This window comes from Mustela nivalis (genome assembly GCF_964662115.1).
Source record: "Mustela nivalis genome assembly, chromosome: 7".
Taxonomy (NCBI): Eukaryota; Metazoa; Chordata; class Mammalia; order Carnivora; family Mustelidae; genus Mustela; species Mustela nivalis.
The window spans coordinates 119,570,729-119,595,104 of NC_139026.1; the positions used below are offsets into that span (position 1 = coordinate 119,570,729).

Sequence of the window (24,376 nt, forward strand, 5' to 3'; positions counted from 1 at the left end):
TGTATTTTGAAGTTAGTTAATATTTATGTGTGAGGCTATATTAATATTTTGTTGCTCATAGCACTAGAATTGTTAAATTGGTTGTACATCTGTGTATTAGGCTTAATGTGTAGACTCATTCCAAAAAAATTGTAGACTTATTAATTATGGGTGCATTTACTATATGTCTCTTAAGATTGTGTTTACTTGTTTACTTTTTGGATACACCTAGTAAAGATATCATGCTGAGAGATGTACTTAAAACAGATGTCCTGGGGGAGGAAGATAACATGTGCTGAGCTATGTAATTTGTGGTAGGAAAGAAAAGGAGAAAAAATGGCAGAAAAAGGAGGAGGCCATTAGATTTTAAAATAGCCTGGTAGGAAGTTCTGAATCAGATGTGGGGGAAGAGAAGTAAAAGATGTAAGCAGTTGTGTGTGTGTTTATCTCTGTGTATATCTGTTCTTGTTGAAACATGAGAAAGAAGAAGACTGGTAGGAGGCATGGAAAGCCTTCATGGCTATTTATGAAACTGCCAAGTAAACAAGTGGTTGGTACTGGGCAGTAGGTATGAGAAAACTTTATATGTATTGGTGGTTGGGTAATTACTTGTAAGTGACCTCGTGATGAATACGGATAAAGGATTGTGGTGATGAGTATAGAACATATTTCAACTGGAGGAGAGTTGCCTTCAGAGCATTATAGTTGGATCAGTAAGGAATCTAACCAAAATACTTGAGAGGTTAAGATAACAGGATAAACAGTGTTAACCTAGTCTAAAGAGAAGACTAGTTTCCACAAGTTTGGAAAATAGGGAAAGAAACAAACAAATGAAAAGTTAAAAAGGTAAAAAATTTTTTAATATAGGTTATATTTTTAAATAAAATTAGGTAACATAACTTAGTTATTTAAAGATGATTTTCACTTAGATCTGAGTTTCTAGAGCTACCCCACAATTTTGATTTTCTTTGAACCCATAGCTTATAATAAGGCTTTTTTCTTGTTTTATGCCAGATCTTGGGTTGTTATACATAATTCCTGCTGTCTGACTTTTTAGAAGTTTATAATTTTAATAGTGTCTCCTTGGGGCTTCCCAGTTTCATTCCCCATCTCACCACCCCAGTATTATAACTAGAACACGATCTTGGCTCCAGTTCCCCTATTCTTATCCCATTGTGTCCACTCTTGCTCATCGCTTGCCTTGATACCCAGCTGCCTTTTCTGTATAAAAGTTTTTGTCTATGTCTCCATTTTCCTTATCCTTCCAGTCTCATTTTCTTTAAAGCTTTAGATTACGTGTCTCATGTTGAATTGACTTATCTTTCTCCCTAACTCCTCCTTCATACTTAGCTTTTTAGTCACTGGGCAAGGTGTAGTCATAAAGCCTGGCAGTGAAAGGGGCTGAACTCGGACTGGCTTTTAACCTATCATTGCTCCCCATTGCCTAGCTTCTCTGCTCCTAGTGTGACTTACAGTTTTCTTGTTATTCTTCATACTTTCCTTTTCTCCATTCATGTGGGTAAATATCTGACTAATTATAGTACATCTGAGCTCAGAGATGTTGCTTAAGTTATTCTATTACTTCCTGGAAGGAAAAAGAAAAAAAAAATCACCTGAGGATAAGTCCTTCAGTGTGGAATTTTGAAAAGTTGTAGTGAAAAACTTCTATTTAGGTAAAAGCACATTGTGATTGACTTCGTGGAAACGAAAGTAAAGGCTGAACATTTGGAAGGTTAGAATCTGTATTACTGCTATGCTATGGGACACCATGCAGACTTGCTGGGGCCCCGGGTGGGATAGAGACAGAAAGTAGCTTTTGGATATGGTAAGTTTTAGGTACCTTGTAGAACACTAGGTGGATTTGGTTTCTGTGGTTCATTTGTCTCTTTTATTTTTTATTTTTATTTATTTATTTATTAAAGGATTTTATTTATTTGACAGAGATCACAAGTAGGCAAGGAGGCAGGCAGAGAGAGAAAGGGAAGTGGGCTCCCCATTGGGCAGAGAGCCCGATGCGGGGCTCTATCCCAGGACCCTGGGATCATGACCTGAGCCGAAGGCAGAGGCTTTAACCCACTGAGCCATCCAGGTGCCTCCATTGGTCTCTTTTAATGTAGAAGAATCTTCCTCCTTTTTTCATTTTTTATGAAATTGAATTTTTTGGAGAGTTCAGATCTGTTATCTAATAGGATGTCTACACTTTGGAATTGTTTTCTAATAATTAGCTTAGCTTTAAAATGTTTTTGACAAGAGTACAACTTAGGTGACACTGTGTATATCACATTAGGAAGCATATATCATCCAGGTTGTCCCACTGTTGGTATAATTAAGTTTGTCACTTGGTTAAGCTCATGACTGCTGCATTTCTCTTATTTGGGGCATATCCCTCTATTTATAATTAGTAAGTAGTCTGTGGGGAAATATGTTAGGACTCCCAGTAGCTTTTTAGTATTTGTTTTCAGTCTATCTGCTCAGTACCGTAAACTTGAAAATGTATTCCGTCACTTTAACAATTTTACAAAAGTTGTTTCTCATATTACTAGAAAATTTAAAAAGGTATTTGTTAGGATAAAAAATAAAGGGCAGAAATGAAGTTGAAATTACGTGTAAGTGAAGTAGAAGGGGGTCGTGTTGAAGCATACCTTTTTATGGGGTACGGTTTGGAGGATGGCACGCAACACAATTGTGATCTGTAACATTGGAGCTATTATAAAAATGTGAGCAATCCATTATAGCTATTCTAAAGCAAGAGCAGCGTTACATTATTAGCCTTTTTAAAGCAATCCTGCTTGAAATTAATGAACTTTATTTTTTTTATAGGTTTAAGTGTAATACTGGATATTTATTTCTTTTAAGGTAAGTTTTTTCTTTTTCTTTCTTTCTTTTTTTTGAAACATTACCATATTAAGTTTGTTATCCAGATAGTTTGTCTAGAAAGTAAATTTCTGTTACTGAAATTGGATCAATAACTTATTTGTCATCTGGGCTTATGGGCTTTAACTATTACAGAGAAGAAAATTGTTTTGAGGGGAATGATTGTTAACTGCACATATACATTCCACAATATGATGCCCAACAGTTGGCTGCTGAAGATTGGTAGGTTGTCACGGCACCTTAGGTTTACACAGTTCTGGTATATCTCAGTATTCAGAATTGCTTAGGTTTCCCTTGGGAGCCTTGAGCTCTGGGTTGAATATTAGTTTCCTAGGGCTGCTGTAACGAAGTGCCACACACTGAGTGGCTTAAAACAGTAGAAACTTATCATCTCCCAGTTCCGGAGGCTAGATGTCCAAAATAAAGACATTGGCAGGGCTCTGCTCCCTTTATGAAGGCTTTAGGAAGCAATCTTTCTTTGCCTCTTCCTAGCTTTGCCAACCTATCAGTTGGCAGTCCTTAAAGCTGCTTCACTCTAGTTTCTGCCTCTGCTGTCACGTAACCTTCTTTCCTCTGTGTGTCTTCTCCCTGTTTCCAATCCCCCTTTCTTTATAAAGACACCAGTCATTGGGTTTTGGCCCCACCCTAATCATGTGTGACTTCACTTAAATTGATTACATCTGCAAAGATCCTATTTCCAAATAAGGTCATATTCACAGGTCCTGAGGTTAGGACTTGAACATACTTTTTTGGGAAACACAATTCAGCACAACCCATTTATGGTTGGGCCTTGACTTGAGTTGTAGCAATATCGAGATGCTGTGATCACTTGGAGGCTTGAGTACTCTCTCTGAGGTACTGAACTGTTTTGGAATTGATACAGAAATAAAAATGAATCCTTGGATTTCTCAAGCCAGTTTAGGGCTTATATCTATTTCAGACTTTGGCAGAGGGGATGAGAATTTTTAACATATCCAGATATAAAGACTTGTTATTTGCATTTGTGGGATTCAATCTGACAAGAATTGTGGCCCTCCTGAGGTAGACGTAAGAGGGAAACAAAGTAAGCTAGGAGTTTCTTTTCTTTGTGTGCATACTTTGTCCAACTATTACAATACTGTCCTTTCTATCTGTTTATGTTAGGAAGGGAAACTTGTATAATTGGCTAACTTTTAAAAAGGTCATTAGTATTCTTGATCATTTTAGAAAATAAGGGGTAAAGGGTTATTGAAATTCAGCTCCACTTTCAAAAAAGTTCTCAGGTAAATGAACCTAGCTCAGCGCCCGGCCCTTGGTAAGTGCCTGAGACATATTTATTGAGCCTTTCTAAGAAAGAGAAGGAGGTTTGAGGCAGTCATGAAAAGAAGGAAAGTTTTCACTTCTCATTTTTGAATTTTTTTCTCTCTGGCTGGTTAGGGTATTTACTATTCCAGTAAATACCAATTATTCCATTACTGGAATAATTGATTTGGTTTTGTTCATAAATGACTAGAGAATGTAGATTACAGTTAGAATTAGTGTTTTTAATATAGGACAATACATATGATACTAGATACATGTTTAGTTTCTGGGGTTTGAGATTTGAAGGTAATATTCTTTAAGGGCCTATATTATATGGTGCTTATGAATAAATCTTAAAAAATCTAGGCTATGTTAACATTTTCTTCATTCTTTTCCTCCACTTACATAAAAATAGCTCTATTAATACAACAAGCTTTAAAGCCATAATGTGGCATACCATCCTGTTTGAGAGGTGAACATTGTTGAATAAAAATGGCTGACAGAAGTGGGAAGATTATTCCAGGACAAGTGTATATTGAAGTGGAATATGATTATGAATATGAAGCTAAGGACAGAAAGATTGTGATAAAACAAGGGGAACGATACATCTTGGTGAAGAAGACCAATGATGACTGGTGGCAAGTCAAACCCGATGAGAATTCCAAGGCGTTTTATGTGCCAGCCCAGTATGTTAAGGAGGTCACCCGTAAAGCTCTCATGCCGCCTGTTAAACAGGCAGCTGGACTGCCAAATAATTCTATGAAAATGATACAGAATCTCCATCTTCAGCGGTCAACAGAAAATGTGAACAAATTGCCTGAGCTTTCAAGTTTTGGAAAGCCATCATCGTCTGTTCAAGGAACAGGTCTTATTCGTGATGCAAATCAGAATTTTGGACCGAACTATAATCCAGGTCAGACTGTGACCCTAAGCTTGGACCTGACCCATAATAACGGAAAGTTTAACAGTGACTCACATTCTCCTAAGGTTTCTGGCCAGAATAGGACACGCTTATTTGGTCACTTTCCCGGTCCAGAGTTCTTGGATGTAGAGAAAACTAGCTTCTCCCAGGAGCAGTCTTGTGATTCAGCAGGAGAAGGCTCTGAAAGAGTACATCAGGATTCTGAGTCTGGCGATGAACTTAGCAGCAGCTCCACTGAACAAATAAGGGTAAGAGGAATAGTAGAATTATGCAACACTTACACCATCATAACAAAAATACTACAGATTTTAATCAAAATCTTTGTAGGAGTTAGGAATTGTTTGTTTGCTTTGTTTTTAGACTACACGAGTTCTGTCCTGATTTAATGAGATGGAGAATAGTATAACAAATTGTCAAGTTCATAAAGGTTGACTTTATGGTTTCCATACTTTTTATACCTTTATGGGGCTTTATGTGTGGAGAAGATTTTTTTTCTTTTCTATTGAATTTACTTAACTTACCCAGTTATGATATTTCTTTTACTAGACAAAATTTGTTTTCTAACTGGATTCATTTTTTTCCATTAAGTTTTCAGGTACTAATGGGCATTTGAGGAAAGATACCCCTGGAATGTTAGTTTTTTGAAACTGGTTTATTGACCTTGAATATTTTTTTTTTTTTTAAGATTTTATTTATTTGACAGAGATCACAAGCAGTCAGAGAGGCAGGCAGAGAGGAGGAAGCAGGCTCCCTGCTGAGCAGAGAGCCCGATGTGGGGCTTTATCCTGGGATCATGACCTGAGCCACCCAGGTGCCCCGAATATTTATTTAAATCTCTACCTTCATTCTTGCACTTTGTGTCCTAAGTGTCTAAGTGTTCTTGCCTAGAACAGTAGCCTGAAAAAAATTTTGTGTCCATGATTTTATTTTATTTTTTTTGCTCCCTTACCTAATTTTATTTTGAGATTAAGCTTTTACCAGTTTGTCAAGTCAAGTGAAATAATTTTAAAAGCAAATGCAGGAAATTGAACTTGAATGTATTTGGGTAAGTCTAATTTTAAGTGAAATTGAAAATTGATTAATTTCTGGCCCAAAGCTCTGTTGTAAGATTTAGTCATCCAGTTGAGTCAGTATTTGTGAGGCTGCTCTTAGGTGTTGTCTAATTGTGATAGAACCAGTTTGTTTTTCCTGTAGCTTTTAAATTTTCTTGTGACATTTTGAATGAAAGTAAGGAAAAGGAAAGATTCTTAAGAGAAACTTATGATGTTTAAGATCAAGGCAGTTGGGCGCCTGGGTGGCTCAGTGGGTTGAGCCGCTGCCTTCGCCTCAGGTCATGATCTCAGGGTCCTGGGATCGAGTCCCGCATCGGGCTCTCTGCTCAGCAGGGAGCCTGCTTCCCTCTCTCTCTTTGCCTGCCTCTCCATCTACTTGTGATTTCTCTCTGTCAAATAAATAAATAAAATCTTAAAAAAAAAAAAAACAAAAACAAGGCAGATACATGAGGTCGTACTACCAGTTCACTATCATGTGTCTTGCAGGCTTTTATTTTTTTGTAGTCTTATGTGATACTTGGACATAGGATATGTAATGTTTCTTGGATTTTTTCTTGTTCATGCTCCTTATTGAATGAGTGGGACCTGGGAAGGACATGTTTTCCGTTGCCGATAATCATCACTGTTACTGTGCGCTTCAGGTTGTTTTATTTTTAGGTATGCTAGCAGTCCTGGATTCTCTTCATCATGCTCATTGTAAATTCACTGCATGGAAGTTCGTGGCGCCTAACTTTTCCTGAACCCCTAACACCATTTGGAAATCCTGTTAGATCTCTCTAGCTGGTCCTTTTCCTAACTCTGCACCTCAAGTGTTTTAAAACTTTTTCATTTTTTCAGTTCTCTCTCATTCACCTGTTTTTCCCTGCTCTCTTATCTCAGATAACCTTACCTTCTACTGACAGCCTAAATAAAAGCTTTGGGATGGAAAATCTTTGGTTTTGGAGAGGAAGTATTGCACAGCAGTTGATAGTGCTGGCTTTAGATTTGGATGTGTTTCCATACCACTTACCAGCTGCGCCATAACTGCGGCAAAGTACTTAACCTCCGTGTGGCTCAGTTTCCTTCTCTTAAGATGGGGATCCCAAAGTTGTTGAGGGTTATGTGGGCTGCTGTAGCTAATATACTTCGAGCTATGCCTCGTGCATAAATACATTACATATCTGTTTCTCCTTGATACATTACTGCTAAGTCTGGTGTGGCTTAAAACAGTAAACATGATCTCAGTTTCTGTGCTCAGTAACTCAGAGGTAGGTTAATTGAGTGGTTTTACAGGCTTGGGGCTCTCAAGGGTATGGTCTTAATGAAGGTGTGGCTGGGGCTGGAGAAGCTGCTTCTGGTTCCATCTGGTTCACAGGGAGCTAGCTGTGCTGCCTCACAGGTGCTGGAATGATGTAGACCAGCTTTCCCTCAGAGGGAGCAGTCCAAGATGGGACATGGCATTATCTTTTAAAAGCCAGAGTCTTGAAAGTCGACATTATCGTTTCCTTTTGGTTATACGTTTTAGCTGTATTCCTTGTGGGAGGAGACAACATAGGGATACGAATGTCAGGAGAGGAGGATCACTGGGGGCCATCTTGGGGCTGGCTAGCATAGTAAGTATTCAGTACTTACTTACAGAGAGAGCTGTTGTCGTCGTTTCTAATGTTATTTCCGCCATCAAATCTGTTAGTACACCTGGATCAGCAGTCCCCTTTCCCACTCGTACAGCGCAAGCATTGCCTCTCTTATCCAAGGGCAGTCTCTTCAGATCTGCTTTCCCCTACTTTTTCACAAACCTTTTGTTAAAGATTATGCAATATTGTGCTCCTATGGCTTTAGACTGATTATTTTTGTTGGTGATTTTTTTTCTTTCAACACTTAAGTATTTTACCCCCTCTTCTTGTTTGCATGGTTCCTTATGAAAAGTATGCTGTACTTCTTTCTTACTCTTGACTTCAATAGTTCAGATGTCTTTTCCTGTGGCTTCTTCAAGCTTTTCTCCGCATCATTGTTTTTTTGCAGTTTGTGTATGATACGCTTTTCTGTAGGTTTTGAAAATGTTTGTTTTCATTTTGGGACCTTTTTTTGACATATCTTTGTGCTGTTGATTCTTTCCCAGCATATTTAGTGATCATCTTATCAAAAGACATTTTCTATTTTTGTTATAGTGTTTTAGTTTCTAGAATTTCTTTTTGATTCTGTCTTAGCTTTTCCTTCTGCCTGCCTACTTTGTTTTTGAATGTTGTCTTTCTTTCATAGTTCTTAACATGTAATTATTTAAATTCCCTGATAATTCTAACATCAGTGCTTTCTTTATCTCTTTATGTCTTACTTTTTTTTTTTTTTTTTTTCTTTTTTTTTCTTTTTTTTTTTTTTTTTTTTTTTTAAATATTTTATTTATTTATTTGATAAAGAGAAGAGATCACAAATAGGCAGAGAGACAGACAGAGAGAGAGATGATGAGAAGCAGGCTCCCTGCTGAGCAGAGAGCCCCATGCGGGACTCGATCCCAGGCCCCTGGGATCATGACCTGAGCCGAAGGTAGAGGCCCAACCCACTGAGCCACCCAGGCGCCCCTCTTTATGTCTTACTTTACTTTCTTTATCTCTTCAAATGTTTTCTTGCCTTTTGCCATATCTTCTGATTTTTTTGTCGAAGTCAGACATGTGTTACTGGGTAACGGGAACTAAAGTGATTCGACCCTAGTGTGAGGTGTTAGACTAATCTGGAAGGAAATTGAATTGTGTTTGTTTGTTGTGATTTTTAGGTACCAGAGGCTTTAAATTTCTCAAGTATCCATGAGTTTCTCATTAATTTGTGGTTCCCCACTAGGTCTCCTTGTTCTCTCCCTGTCTGGGAGGGGTTGAAGTACCTCATTACTTGGTCCACATACCTTCCACTAATACCATTTAGAGGATGGCTTCCTTACCCACTTGGCAGTAGTGAAAGTTCTGACTTTCCCAGTAGACTGTGTGTGTGTGTGTTGGGGGTGGAACATGTTTTGTTACTGTCTGGCAATGACTGTCCTTTTCTCTTGCCTTTTCTGACACCACTCTCATGGGGGTTTTTGGGGTTCCTTGTAACAGCCTGGCAAGTGTGTAAATCTAGGTTACCTGTTTGCCATTGCTGGAGATGTGTGGTAGGGCTATTGGTTTTTTTCCTGTAGCATTTGGCTGTTGTAGAGTGGTTATGTAAAAAAGTTTTCATTCTTTGCTCATTCTTTCCCCTTTTCTGGTCCTTTTGCTAGACAGAGCAGGAATTTGTTGGGGCTTTTTGGTCTGTGTCCGTTAGTGTTTCTGGTTTTTGCTGACTTCCCCCTTTAAATCTAGGATGTATGAAGCCAAAATTAAATATAGGAAACTCAACCACCATGTTGTTGTTCATTGGGTCCTGAGGTCACTAGTTGGTCTACCTTCTCTTTACCTTTCAGAGTCTTCGTGTGTGTGTGTGTGTGTGTTTGAATTATTTAATAATAATTCTTGATCACTTTCACCTATTTGACCCATCCCCTACCTTCTCCCCTCTGGAACAACCAGTTTGTGCTCTGTATTTATGAGTCTGTTTCTGGTTTATTTGTTCAGTCATTTGTTTTGGTTTTCAAATTCCACATATAAGTGAAGTTATATGGTATTTTGTCTTTCTGTGCTTGGTTTATTTCACCTATCGTTATAACCTCTAGGTTCATCCATATTGTCATAAATGGCAAGTCTCTTTCTTATGGCTGAGTAATAGTCCAGTGTGTGTGTGTGTGTGTGTGTGTGTGTGTGTGTATGTACATATCTTCTTTATCCTTTCATCTACCGATGGACAGATGTTTTCTTGTTTGCTTTGTATTATGTTCAGTGTTTTTATTTGTAGTTAGTTTGAGGAATAGGGAATGTACATATATTCCTTTTATCCAGAATTGGAAGTGATTGATAAGTTTTCAGTGGTACTTTTTAAGTATTAATTTTCTTGACCTTTTAACAGTGTTCTTAGTCTGGTCATCCATGGGGTATCCTCTCGTTAGCTTTCATCACATCCTGTGCTCCTCCATTGTTGTGCTCACCACATTTAGGATGATTTTCTTCCTTCTTGCTAGGCAGTCTGTAATCTCCAAGCCGTGCTAGTTACTATGCCTTTGTCTGTTTCTGCCTATCGAGTTCTTAGTATAGTACCTGGCATATAGTAGATAGGCTAAAGGCTTCTGGAATGATGACCAGTGTTTAGCAACAAATACTTCAAGTTAAAGGGGAAAAGGAAAGCTAGGTTAATGTCCTGGTAAAGACGCATATTTCTTTTTTGAAAAACAGTAACCTAGAAGTGCTGTGATTCTTGCCTACAGGCATATCAAAGAATATTAGGGAGATGGAGTCAGAGGTAAAAAGTTCTAATTCAATGCAGAGATTCCAAAATTTGAGTAAAAAATTATAAAATTGTGTTTGGCTCTTTGCTCCCAGTAAAATGGATACATAATTTTATTGTCTTCCTATGAGCAACAGATTTTTAGGTCGTTTCAAAGTTCATACTAATGGTTGCAGAGAATATGAAACTTTGAAAATCAGTAAGTTAGTTCAGAGCTCTAAACCTTTAAACAGCCTTAAAACGGGGCACCTGGTGGCTCAGTTAAGCCATTGACTTCAGCTCAGGTCATGATCTCAGGATCCTGGCATCAAGCCTTATATCAGTTTATGCACAGCAGGGAGTCTGCTTTTCTCTCTCCCTCTGCCCTCGGTACCCCCCCACCCCGGCTCATGCACTTAATCTCTCTCTAAAATAAATAGAAAATCTTAAAAAAAAAATATGCTCTGTTTGCTTCTCATGATCTCACTAATGCTACTTTAATATATATTTTACCAGGCTTGAGTATCGAGTTTCTCAGTTCCATATAATTATTAGAAAGTGTTGTCTAAAGCTGGAGAGTAGAAATGGTATGGTAGATCTTTGTCTATAAGCCTGACAAAATGCCAGACAGAGAAAGGTCAGTTAGAGGACTGACAACCTGACATAAATTTAGGAAGGCCAAACAACTTTAATGCCTAGAATCATTATTTTAAAATATAATATGAATATTTATCATGGTCTTAAATCTAGAAATGTTTAAGTTCTAGATTTTTAGGTGGTAGATACACTTATAGAAAGAATATCTTCATTAATAGTGATAAACTGATCCATTTCTGGCATTTGGAACCTAATCTTAAATTAATCTGGAAAATTTTATATATGAAATAGTTCGTCAGCATTTCAAGGTATTACTCTTCTATACTGGTTTCATGAAATCAATTCCGTAATTTGTTACAGATCTACACTTTGTTCCTAATTGAAAAGCATTTAAATATTTATTTTTAGTCTTTCCTTAATCCGAAATAGTGTCGACTGCTAGTATAGATGTTTATTGTATTTAAAAATACAAATTAAACTATACATACATACATATATATTTACAAAGTAAAAATCATACTGTATGTGCAATTTCAGTGTAGGGAACATTTTAAAAATTGTGCCTTAATACAAACAATATCTGTTATACTAAGAAGAATGCTTGAGGGATGTAATTTTTCAGGCTAATTGGATTTTCTGGCTAATACAGATTAGGTATAAAAGGTTTCAGTGTTTGTTAGAGATTTACCTAAATCTGTTTCCACATAGATGGTGCTGAATCTAAAAACAGATATGAATTAGCTTTGTGTAGTAACAACTAATAATGTCCCCTGTCATCCAAATCCTTGCTCAGTGTATCTTTTTGTTAAGTCCTCCCCTTGCCACACTGCTGGAACGAGTGCAGTCATTATTTAGCCACATTTAGGCAAAATGTTGATGTTTTAACACTATTCAGTGTCCTTAACTTTCCTTTGTACTTTCCTCCCTGAAACATCTGGGAAGCTCCATCTTCTGTTTCTGCTTCCCAAGATTATCTTCTCTTTACATCTTTATTCTTAATCAAAACAGGAAAGAATAATAGTTTTAAAATTTGGTTTTATTTGACTACTTGATGAAAAATACCAACCCTTTTCTCAAGAAATGCACATTTGCACCAAATTGTGTTAAAATTTCAAGGTATCCAGAAACCTAGATTCTTCCCCCCCCGCCCCCCTCCACGTTTTTAGTTTTTTAGAGCATGAGCAAGAGTGGAGAGGCAGAGGGAGAGAGAGAATCTTAAGCAGGCTCCATACCCAGCCTGGAGCCCTGTCTGGGGCTCAGTCTCAAAATGTCACAGTCATGACCTGAGCCAAAACCAAGAGCTGGACACTTAACTGGCTGAGTCACCCAGGTGCCCCCAGAAACCTAGATTCTTGAAGTGAAAGTTTTTGGCAGAGTAATTAGGAGTAAAGATTGATAAATCTTTAGGGAAATTTAGGCATGAATGTCTAGATAGATGGAAATTTGGTAGAGGAGCTAGATCAGCTTGAAATTATATTTGGGTTAATTCCAAAGGCAAAATTGAGTGAGATCTTTTAGGATAACTGGTATTACTAGGTTCTTTCTGGAACTAAGAGCCTGCTTTATTTTAGTATTGACCTGTTTATCCGGCCGCTTCCTCTTCAGTTGTTTTTGGTGGTGATCTTTTTGAGGATCTAGTGAAAGCCATGAACTGTCTAACTAAGAAGGGACCTACATTGCATCAGTGCCTACAGTTGCATTGGGCTCACTATCCATGTAAATAAAACTCCTTTTATGTCTGCCTGCCTTTTACCTCTTACCTGACCTTTTCTCGCCTTTGCATTTTCTAAGACAACTAGAGTCTCTTTTAACTTTCTTCTAAAGTTTACCTGTCCTTTTACTTTATTAATCCATAATGCATTTTGCCTTATTTTATTTTCCTTTCACTTACTTTTTTTCTACTTTAAGCCTGATGATTAATCAGAACTTAGCTGTAAGTGCCAGAAACCAACTGTGCCATGGTGAGGCAAAAGGGAATTTATTGGCTCATGTAACCAGACTACAGGAAGGGTTTATTCATTGGAGCCAGGGTCTGGTTTACTGTCACGATTCCTTTCATTGCTTTTGTCTCTTGTCTCTGATTATGTCTCCATGATTTTGTTATACTTCCCAACAGACTTCTTCCACATGGCTATAGATGAGTTGCTAGTAACTACTAGGCTCACGTCCTTCGTTTTTGTATTAGGGTATTTTATTTTCTTCTCTTAGTTCTAATTCAGAAAATCTCAGAGAAGGAATTGGGCTTAGCTTGTGACATGCTTACACTTATGGCCAGGAGCATGATTGGGCTGTACCCAAACTACATATTTGGAATTTATTTTAGAGAAACTGTTCCTCCAGAGAAGTTGTAAGTATGCTGTTCCCAAGAATAAGGGAGAAATCTCAGAGAGACAAAATGGTACTTACCAACCATATCCTCTGTTTCTGAGATTGATTCTCGAGGTCTTCCCACATTATACCTCTCTGTGTACCAAGTCATTCATTGACACCAGCTGCTCTGAAGGCCAGAGAGGGAGCTGGCAAAGTTGGAACTGCCAGACTGATTCCGGTTCAGCAAAGAAAATTTTGAAGATCCAGATTTCAAGTAGAGAGAATTCTTTGTGCTATAAAATTAGAACAGCAAAGTAATATTCTCCTTTGTGCATATCTTGGCCTTTTCAGAATGTAGTCTTTAAAGCCCAAGATTGTGTTCTATTTCTGCCAGTAAACTTTTGATAGCAAATAATTTAGTAAATAATCTGTATTGTGAGTACAGTACTCACTTAAAAGAAAACACCACCTTAAGATATGCCTGTAGATGCCGAGAGGTGAACTTGTGATGAAGAACTGAATTTGTATGTCAACTTGGCTGGACCATGGTGCCCAGGTATTTGGTCAAATATATTCTGAATGTTTCTGTGTAGGTGTCTTTTGGATGTGATTAACAGGTAAGTCGATGGACTTTGAGTAAAGCAGATACTCTCTCCATAATGTGGATGGGTCTCATTAGAAAGACTATAGTACAGAATAGACCTTCCCCTCAGCGAGAAGGAATTCTGCCTGCAGACTGCCTTTGAACCTAAACTGCTACTCTTCCCTTGGTCTCCAGCCTTCCAGCCTACTCCACAGATTCTGGATTTGCCAATTTACTTTTCTCTTTCTCTCTCTATATATACACACATCCTGTTGGATCTGTTTCACTGGAGAACCCTCCCGACTACACCGGATGTGTAACTGTCTATTCCAGTCTTTATCATCATAGTTAGATCCGAAAGGAAGACCTGAAGTTCATATGTAAAATCCTTTGTCAGGGGTTCCTGGGTGGCTCAGTTGGTTAAGTGTCTGCCTTCGGCTCAGGTCATGATGTCAGGGTCCTGGAATCAAGCCCTGCATTGAGCTCCCTGCTCAGCAGGAGCCTGCTTCTCCCTTCCCTCTGCCTGCTGCTCCTTCTGCTTGTGCTCTCTCTCTGTCAAATAAATAAATAAAATCTTAAAAAAAAAATCCTCTGCAGGAACATCTCAACCTAGCTTGATTAAGTCTTGTGCTCATCTCTGGGCCAATTACTCTGTTAGGTTGAGTACTCCAATTTGTCAGAACTGAATTTTTTCCAGTCTCTTCACAAAGAAGGTGTGAGGTGAGCAGGGTAATGTAATTGGCAGTTCTATCGGAATCACATCATTTGGGGGAGGGCAGATAACCAAAGAAGGGAATGGGGGGTAGTGCTAGTATGTGAAAAGGAGAATGCTAGACAATAAGAAACAATGAATGTTCATATAGCACAGTTATTGCTATACCTTGGGATATATCTATCCTTTGGAATATGGAGTTAATATATTTATGTTTCAGAATTTTTGGATACTCAGTAAGGTCAGTTGCACACAAATTTTTTCACATCTGTAGGTAAATTCTGATAGACTTTAAATGCATGAATATTCTAGTCTGATTTTAAAAAGTCAGACGTTATGTTTAAAGTCACTGTGTCAGTTAACTTGGGATATTGGAAATTTCTCTGTCTCTTGATATATGTGTGTGTGTGACACACATATAATGGTATTAGGATCATAGTAGAGTAGTAATAGAAAATATGGTTGAAAAAAATGACATAATAGAGTCATTAAAAAATGTGTACATTACAAATATTCTATGTTTTCACCCTGTTTCCTGCCTAGGAAAGAATTTGCTAATCTAGGTGACATATCAACAAAAACAACAGATGTGGAAACATTTTTGCATTTTTCTTCAGAAAAATCTCATCTGTATGCATAGACTATCTTTAGCAATTGCTTCAGTAAATGCCAGACAGATGGTTTAAACTCAGAATGACTAACAAATAATTTTATCACCATAATTACTGTGAAGTGTGGTATAGTAACACATAAGCTCAGATTTCTGGAAAATCATGAATGTAACTTGGTACATTAAGGAAGGAGATGCAGAATAGTCTTCTGAATCAGAGGAATTTTTGTCTCAGGGCCTTTCTACAAGATATTTGACTTCTGAAGCCCTCTTTCTGGAACCTGTGGTTGAATACTGCTCTCTTTGCCTGCTTTTCTGACTCATAGCAGTGTAAAATTCGATAACTTGAACGTAGTTGGAAAGTGGGTAACAAATTGATTTCCGATGAGAGATACAAAAATACACTAGAGGGGACTCATGAAAATAACCACAACTGGAGAGGAAGGTAAAGGGCAACTAGCTGTTGCTGAGCATTTCAGTGCGTCAGGCACCAGAAGAGATGCTCACATATGCGGTTGCTTCACCCAGGCTATGTAAGGTAGGTAGAGATGACTTTCTTATTACACTGAAGAAACAATTCTATATTCTCAGTTTGCAAAGTCGGGGGAGTACTTGTATCTTTTAAAAAATACTTAAATATGACAAAATAAAAACTTGACATTTTTGTGTTAGGAGTTGAACCAGTTGCTTTCCACAGTATACCAGTTTTACCTGAGGGAGTGATTGAGAAACTAGGGCATTTGTTAGATATTTTCTCAGATATGAACAAAGTAAGCCCATCGCTTTAAGTAAAACAGTGTTTGTTGCAATGATAAAATCCAAGCTTTAAAGTACAAATTAGAATTTTAAAAATTTATAGCTACCACCTTGAGCTTATACTTCTTAGTCTTATGACTTTTCTGATGAAACATTGGTAATATTGAGTATTTTGTTTTGTTCTTTGTCTTTCATATTGCCTAATGAAATGTTTTAATATTTGGAAGAGAAGAAACTACCACTTTCTGAGTTTTGGTAGAATGTCAGAACAATGTCCATAATTATCTGGAAGGGCTTTTAAAATATTTCTCCCTTTTCTGTCTGCATATCTTCATAAGATCGTTTTCCCTTTATGTAGTTCAAAACAAATATTACAAAAGACTTAATGTAGAAGTAGATTTGTGAGTCTGGACAAAGAGATTTGTAAATGTTCAACAATGTCATCTTTCTCATTAATGTTTTTGGGGAGACTATTATTAGTTTTCACTAATAGATATTTATGCTAACATATAATGGGCTTATTTTTAAATGAGTCGAACAACTTTAAAAATTTCTTTAATATGTAATGACTAGGTAGCAATTGATAGAACATACATGAGCAAAAGCTCTTTGGTGCTCTCGAGTAATGTTCAGATTGAGAATTGCTGTTTTGGTGAAAGTGTACATCTGGCTATGTGATAATGGCATTTGATTGAGGCATTGCAAGATTCTTCCCCTTGGAATGTACTCCTTTGTGTAGTAGGTAAATGGTATGTGTTAGTGGTTTGTGGTTGATGATGATAAAAATTTTTTTAAAAAGATTTATTTAGTTATTTGAGAGAGTGAGAGAAGAGATGGAGAGAGAGAGAGCATGAGAAGGGGGAGGGTCAGAGGGAGGAGCAGACTATCTGCTGAGTAGGGAGCCTGATGTGGGACTGGATCCCTGGACTCTGGGATCATGACCTGAGCCGAAGGCAGTCGCTCAACCAGCTGAGCCACCCAGGTGCCCACAATGATAAAAGTTTTTGATAAAATATTTTAAAAGTTGGCTATATACTTTTTGGTTAAACTCTTTTTCAGTTTGACAACTGGTTAGGTGAATGATTTGTTAAAATCTGTGTTGGTTAAATCAGAAAGCATATATTCAGTGGTCTTTTAACAATACATAGAATTAAATTGATTTTTTTGATGTAAACCCATATAAACTATAATGAATTATAGTAATACCAAAGTGTTGGAAATTTCTTGCCTTAGGAGTAGTTTATACTTGAATCAAAAATTGTTGTGGATGAAGTCACATTCCCACAAGGAAAGCACAATATGAAAATACTCAGTTTCAAGATCTGAAAACCTTGAATATGCAAAAATAGGAATGGCAAGAAGTGAAAGACTTATGTCTCTAGTAAGGATGGAAAAGAGGAAGGAATCAGACTGCCTTAAATATCTTTTGTGCTGAAGTTAGAAAATGGAAAACTCACCAAAAAAAAAAAAAAAAGTCTGCCTACTATATTGGTTCTTCCTTAAGCATAATATGGAGTTTTTTTAAAGTGTATTTTAATCCATGCTCCAACATTAGTTACAGTATTTGAAAGATTATTGTACCTTTCTGTAAAGAGACCAAGACTTTTGTAGTCTTCATAATTATTACTATTAGTTGTCTTTTTAGTAGTTTGCTAGTTTTTAGTGTCTCTCCAGGACATACTCAGTGTAATTTGGGGGGGGGGGGGATTGTGCTATTAGATATAATTTGCCCAATTAACCTAAAATGAAAATGCTGAAAAATTCTAGGTAATAGTTTTGTTTACTGTAGGCTGTGATTACTATAATTTTTTCAATGTAGATATTCAACTTTCGGTCTGATTAAAAAAAAAAATCTAAACAAAAACCTTGTTTCCCTTACTCTCTAAGTTTGGAGCACTTATTTCTCCTACTGCATGAATTTGTGTGTTTATTATTTCTGACATTCATTTAAAGTCCTATAGATGTAGACTTGAGTCTTATTTTGGAGACTGTCCTCACAATTCTACCTAATCATTTTTTGCCTCTTAGTTAGAGCCCAGAGTATACATCTGGCCTTAGTTTTTGTATCTAGTAACTTTTCCACAGATGAAGACCATAGGTGACGTTAGTTAAAATCTCGTAAGTATTTGCGTACATAATCTAGCTGAATGGTTCACAATGGGGAATTGTTTTGCCTCCCTTCATAGACTGGAAATTAATGGAGGAGAAGGTATCCAGTCCCTTACTTTGGGAGAGTAGACAGAGATATGGTGCTGCAGTCAGAAATGTATTTGAGGGGCACCTGGGTGGCTCAGTCGTTAAGTGTCTGCTCAAGTTATGATCCCAGGGTCCTGGGATTGAGTCCCATATTGGGCTCCCTGCTCATCAGGAAGCCTGCTTCTCCCGCTCCCACTCCTTCTGCTTGTGTTCCCTCTCTCACTGTGTCTCTCTCCGTCAAATACATAAATAAAATCTTTAAAAAAATAGAAATGTATTTGAAACTTATTTTGATAAATTGGTGGGTATGTCATGACCATTATTTTATAATTTCCAAAGTACTGCAGAGCCATGAAAATAAATCTTCAGAATTGTCTTTTCCTGCTTAAAACTACCTCATGCACCATACTTAAAGGCACTCAATAAGTTGGATGACTGTGTATTGAATAAAGTAGTAATCTGTTTACTAGTGGGATACACTTTGCATTGTTAATTATTCTACTTTTATTGTGCATAGAAAAATTAGTTGGACAGTTGAAAAAAAATTTTGAGCTTGTATTTTTGATGGTGTCAATATGGCAACCATACTTTATGAATCAAAAATCAGAACGAAAGTCTGTCCCATACTTGTTGTGACCAAGTATGGGAAGTGGAGAATGTACTTCTGGGGACAGTGGGAGGCACTGAAATCTGAACTGAACTGTATGGTTGCTATGCTCATAGACCGGAGAGTATTATTTAATTATTTAAAATCTTTATTGATTACTTATGCTATGCTAGGCGTGTTTTTGAAAGTATGGAACAGTAATGAAATTCAGAGCTTTCATTAAAAGGCAAACTGGAATTAAAATTGAATAACTTAGCACTTAATTTTTAATTATTTTTTAATTATTTTTTTAAGCACTTAGTATTTCTTGATGTTGTTTTTCTGTTTGCAGTTTCAGGGAGAGACAGTGTTTCAGTTATTAAATTTTAAAATATTTTACACTGTGGTAGTGAAAGTGTTTATTAAACATAGCTCCAAGAAATGATTTGTTTTACTTCTTCTCATTAGCAAGAATATAGGTACTGAGTAACAGCCCGGACTTTGAAATCAAATAGACCTAGTTTTGATCTGAGTTCAGCAACTTCCTCATGAGGAGGAATAATTAAACTCCTGGGTGTTGAGAAGATTAACAGATAAGTCAAGTCAAGTGCTGTGAATGGAATTTATGCTTAATAAATATTAATTGCTATGTATTGTTTTTGTTCCTGCTTAAGGAAAATTTTATAGGGAAAAAAAGACAGCTGGAAACTTTGTGGATTTCTCTTTGAGAAGCTCAAACAGAAAGTTCAAGAGAGCTTTTCTGAGACAACCAAAAATTCTTAAATTTGTACTTAGTATTTTATATACTGTATTGGGCCTCTTACAATGTATCAGTGGGCCCGGGGCATGCATTCTTGTTTTTCCACCTATATGGACAATGTTACTACTTTAGGCATGTTTTTATTATTTTTTTTTAACATAATATTGCTTACTACACTTATATTTGATAATCTTTTGTCAATTTTAATATTCTTTTAGAAAACTGATATGATACAGTTTTTTGAGGAACTTACAACCTAAAGTCTGGGAAGTCCACTCAACTGCTCTGAATCTTGCTTCCTATTCCTGGGTTGGCACACTTCTCAAGGACAGCAATTTGTCTGTTAATTTTTTCTATCCTATCAGTTACGGATGTGTTGAACATTTGTTGAATGAGTAAGTGAATGAAAGAGAGCATAAAAGGCTACTAGTGAAATCAAAAGACCTGGACATTATAGAATAGGACTTCTCAGTTTAATTTCCCAATTAATATATACATTGTCAAACAGAAATGTTCTTTTATTCTCTGGCACAAGTCCTTTTCTTGATTTTCCAATTTAGTCTTTAATGTACTTCACATAAGAAATATAAACAATATCATTTAATATAATTTTAGTAAATAAGCTAGGAAAAAACCCTGCTAACCTATAGTGTCAGTCTGTTAATCTGTATTGACTTTTTCTTTCTTTTTTTTTTTTTAACTAGAACCAAGTGTGAGCATGTTAGGTGATTTGTTGAAATGCAGGTAATAAGTAGGATAAGGCAGTGAATAGGATGACCTGTGAGGTCAGAGGGAAAATATCTGGGGAAGAATAAGTTAAATAAGTTAAATTTTTTTTTTTTTAAGGTTTGTTAGAGAGGGCACATAAGCAGGGGGAGCGGGAGAAGGAGAAGCAGGCTCCCCACTGAACAGGGAGCCTGATGCAAGGCTCAATCCCAGGACCCTGGGATCATGACCGGAGCCGAAGGCAGAGCTTAACGTACTGAGTAACCCTGGTGGCCCGAGTAAGTTAATTTTTAAAGCTAGAGATTCTGCATTTAATTGTGTGTCTGTTTGAAGTTGGCTAGCTACTAATAAAGTATGTATGTATATATATATATATATATATATATATATATATACACAAGGGGGGGAGGGGCAGAGGGAGAGGGAAATGCAAACTCCCGGGTGAGCAGAGAACCAGACATGGGGCTCAGTCCTGGGCCTCCAGGCTCATGACTGGAGCTGAAGGCAGACACTTAACCATCTGAACCACTCAGGTATTCCTGAAGTTTTATTTTAAAATAAAATTCTTTTCAAGGCAGTCTCTAAAAGTCTTTGTGATACCTAAGTCTGTAGTTAAGAGAACTATTCTTGTCTTTTAAATAGGTATTAAAACTTACGTGTGAATTAAGAAAATTGAAACTCAGTATTAACGTAAAAGCTGGATTGCATTTTCTGCTACTCCTTTCTGAAATTTATAGGAGAATGTCAATGCTGAATGCATGTAAATTTTGTAATTTATTTGAGGTAATTATTTTGGAAGAATGCAGTGAAATACATAATACATCTAATTCTTATGTACTTGGTTTTAGTAAAATCTAGCTGAATATGGGGAGGGCATCTTCATAGGAGTTGCCGATTTCTTCTATAAAGAACCAGATAGTAAATATTTTAGGTTTTGTGAGCTTATGTGGTTTCTGTTAAGTATCCAACTCTCATTGTAGCATAAAAGCAGCCATCAACCATATGGAAACTGTATGGCTATGTTTCAGTAAAACTTCATTTACAAAAATGTGTTGCAAGTTGGATTTGGACTATAGATTGGTTGTCTCTATATCAAATATAGGGGAGTGCTGTACTATTTTTTTGTTTTTATTTTTTTTGACTCACTAATAAGTGTGAAATACAATAAAATGCTCATAAAAATTACAGAAACATTGTCCTACAGATAATATCTGAAAAAGAACTTTTGCTCTTATTTGATTGCTCAAGAACTTTATCAGCTGGTTTAAGACTGTCCAGATTTTTGTATTAAAGGACGCTTAGGGGTTTCATTGTGAAATTATAGAAGTACAAGATGTTTGAAGGTTAAAAATTTTAAGTGATGTGTTCACAACTTCATTTAAGACATCAACAGGTTCTACTGGAGTAGTAGATTTCTGAAGTTTTGTTTTGTGGTATTTTTTCTTTTTAATCCTATTTTCTGTTTTCAGAAAAATTCCTTTTTTGTTAGAAGATAGTTTACTTTTCTTTTTGCCTTTTGTAACTATATTTCATAATTTAAAAAAGAGTCTAATACTTTGTTCAGCTTAGCACATCCCTTTTCTAGCCAGCAAAGTATGGTAAAACTTAAAGTTTTATTACTTAGTTTAGTAAGTAATATATTAGTAACATATTGGTAAGTAATATGTTTAGTAAGTAAGATGTTTAGTAAAACCTCTCTCTCAGGTATGCCAGATTTTCCTTCACTTGATTTGTCATGCTTATTATTGAAAAGCGTTGGGGCGCCTGGGTGGCTCAGTTAGTGAAGCGTCTGACTTCAGCTCAGGTCATGATCCCGGTCATCTCCCTCTATGGCTTCCCCTGCTAGTACTGTCTCTTTCTCAAATAAATAAATAAAATCTTAAAAAAAAAAATTATTAAACACCCATGTCATGTCAGTGGCATTGTTAAACAGTCTAGTAATGTAACATATACCTAAAGATTAGATTATTTGTTTTTACAGAAAGAGCATCTATTTCATATTTCAAGTAATTTTTTTCTTCATTGACAGTTCTGTTACTGTAATTTAAATGAGTTAAGGAAAAATAGTGTTTATCAGTTGTAACAGCTAAGTAACTAGCTTTTCTTTAGGTATAATCAAGCGGGAAGGAATGTGATCTTTTTAACTTTCAGCTACAGATTTAATGATTGAAGTGGGAATGAATAAATTTTAATGTTCCTCTAGTAACTAAATATAAATAGAAAAATATGGATACTTTTATAGTAGTCACCTCCTGTGCTGTATCACTGTTGTTACGCAGTAGTTTTCATGTTAGTGAATTCACTGAAAGAGAATATGAAGATTGAAAACTGTGATAACCAGACTTGTTTCTTCCTATGGTTAGCACTTTGTTCTGTTAAAAGGAGCAAAGCATCTTTATGCCATGTTCAGTGTGTCTCATCCTGAAGAGCAACAGTATCCTAAACAGACACAGTAAACAAGAAACCAGTAAATCTTAATTTAGATCTCTATCACAGATTTTCTCATTTGTTTTTATACACAGAGACTTCTGAACACTGGATGAAAACCTTTTTATTTCTTCTTGAATGTTCAGATACTTAATGAAAAGCTGCAAGCATGTATAAATAACCGATTTGGAATCAGAGGAGACCAACAGGATTAGGACAGGATAGGGTAATTCTGAGTCTTTAGATGAGGGTCAGTAGTTAATTTGACTTAGGGGAACGTATCTTTTGTATTTATTTATTTTAAAACATTAAAAAAATATATTATTTGAAAGAGAGAGCACAAGTGGGGGGCGGGGAAACAGATGGAGAGAGAGAGGGAGAAGCAGACTCACTGCTTAGCAGAGAGCTTGATGTGGTACTTGATGCCAGAATCCTGAGATTGTGACCTGAGCTGAAGGCACACACTTAACTGACTGAGGCACCCAGGCGCCCCATATTTATTGTATTTAAGAGTCTTTTTAAAAAATTTCTAAACTGTAGTTGAACTAGTTTTGAAGAGCCCTAAGAGGAAACTGAGGATTTGGGAAATAAACCACAGTTTTTGATAGTATTAACTCTGTAGATTTTGAGTGTACTTAATAGATGAATTTTATTTCATGTACTTTGAAATATAAGTAGAATGTTTTGTATTTTTCTCTTTGGCAGTAAGGATGTATGAGGAGGTCTAGAGAAACAAAATTACTTTTAAACTTAGGTGCTGATTTTTTCCTCCTTTTTTGGATTAATAGTCTTCCATGTATATGTAAGATGTCAAGATGTGGAAAATATGTAAGGTATCAGGGTTATTTTTTTGAATGATGACCTTTAGAGTTGATGGTAAATTTTATTTGAGGTGTTTGAAGAGAAAAGGGCTCTTATTAGGTTTCTCAAGAGAAAAAGAACCAATAGGGTATCTATAGATACACTTTTTAAGAGACTTATAGGACTTGTCTCATGCAATCATGGAGGCTGAAAAGTCCCAAATCTTCTGTCCACAGTATCTGTGGGATACTATGCAGCCTTAAAAAGGAAATTCTGACACATGCCGCAGCATGGATGAAATCTTGAGAACAATACATAAAATGAAATAAACCAGTCACAAAAAGGCAAATACTGTATGATTTTGCATACATGAAGTACCTAGCATGGTTAGGTTCATTATAGACAGAAAATGGAAATGTTGGTCGCGGGGAGCTGAGGAGTGAGGGAATGGAGAGTTACTGTGTGATGTGTACAGAGTTTCAGTTTTATGAGATGAAAAAAGTTCTGGAAATGGATGGTGCTGATGGTTGCAGAGAGATTACCCAGTGTATAAACAGGCCTCAGTTTGTGAAACTTGAGGATGAACTGCTCGTTTGGACAGGTCTTGGACTTTTGATCAGTGTTGTTACAAACAGTCTCCTTCTACCTCATGCATTTTACCTTTCTTTTCTCTACCCCGACCTGTTTTATCCTTTGGCAACTTGGTGAACTTGCTTTAACTGGGAGCCATATTCTCATTGTGGCTTATGAGGCTTTTAGTTCTAAGCACAGTGACTACATTGCTGATTTAGAGTGAACCCAGAGTATTCATGACCGTGAACTAGCCCTTCCTCCTTGCCTGCTCTGGATTTTCTAGGTAAACTTAGTTTTAGATACTGACTTCCATGGGTATCATCAGTGTG

The 24,376-nt window shown here is 36.6% G+C and overlaps 1 protein-coding gene across 6 annotated transcripts in view; it reads left to right on the forward strand.

The window, feature by feature from the left end:
• Window positions 1–24,376, forward strand: part of ARHGAP12 (Rho GTPase activating protein 12) — a 110,014-nt gene that overhangs the window by 14,173 nt on the left and 71,465 nt on the right. For all 6 annotated transcript variants that reach the window (XM_082740787.1, XM_082740785.1, XM_082740786.1 and 3 more), the window contains exons 2-3: window positions 2,800–2,835; window positions 4,550–5,304. In XM_082740787.1, the coding sequence (XP_082596913.1) occupies window positions 4,627–5,304 (678 nt within the window). In that variant the 5' untranslated portion in view covers window positions 2,800–2,835; window positions 4,550–4,626. The remainder of the gene's footprint in view (window positions 1–2,799; window positions 2,836–4,549; window positions 5,305–24,376) is intronic.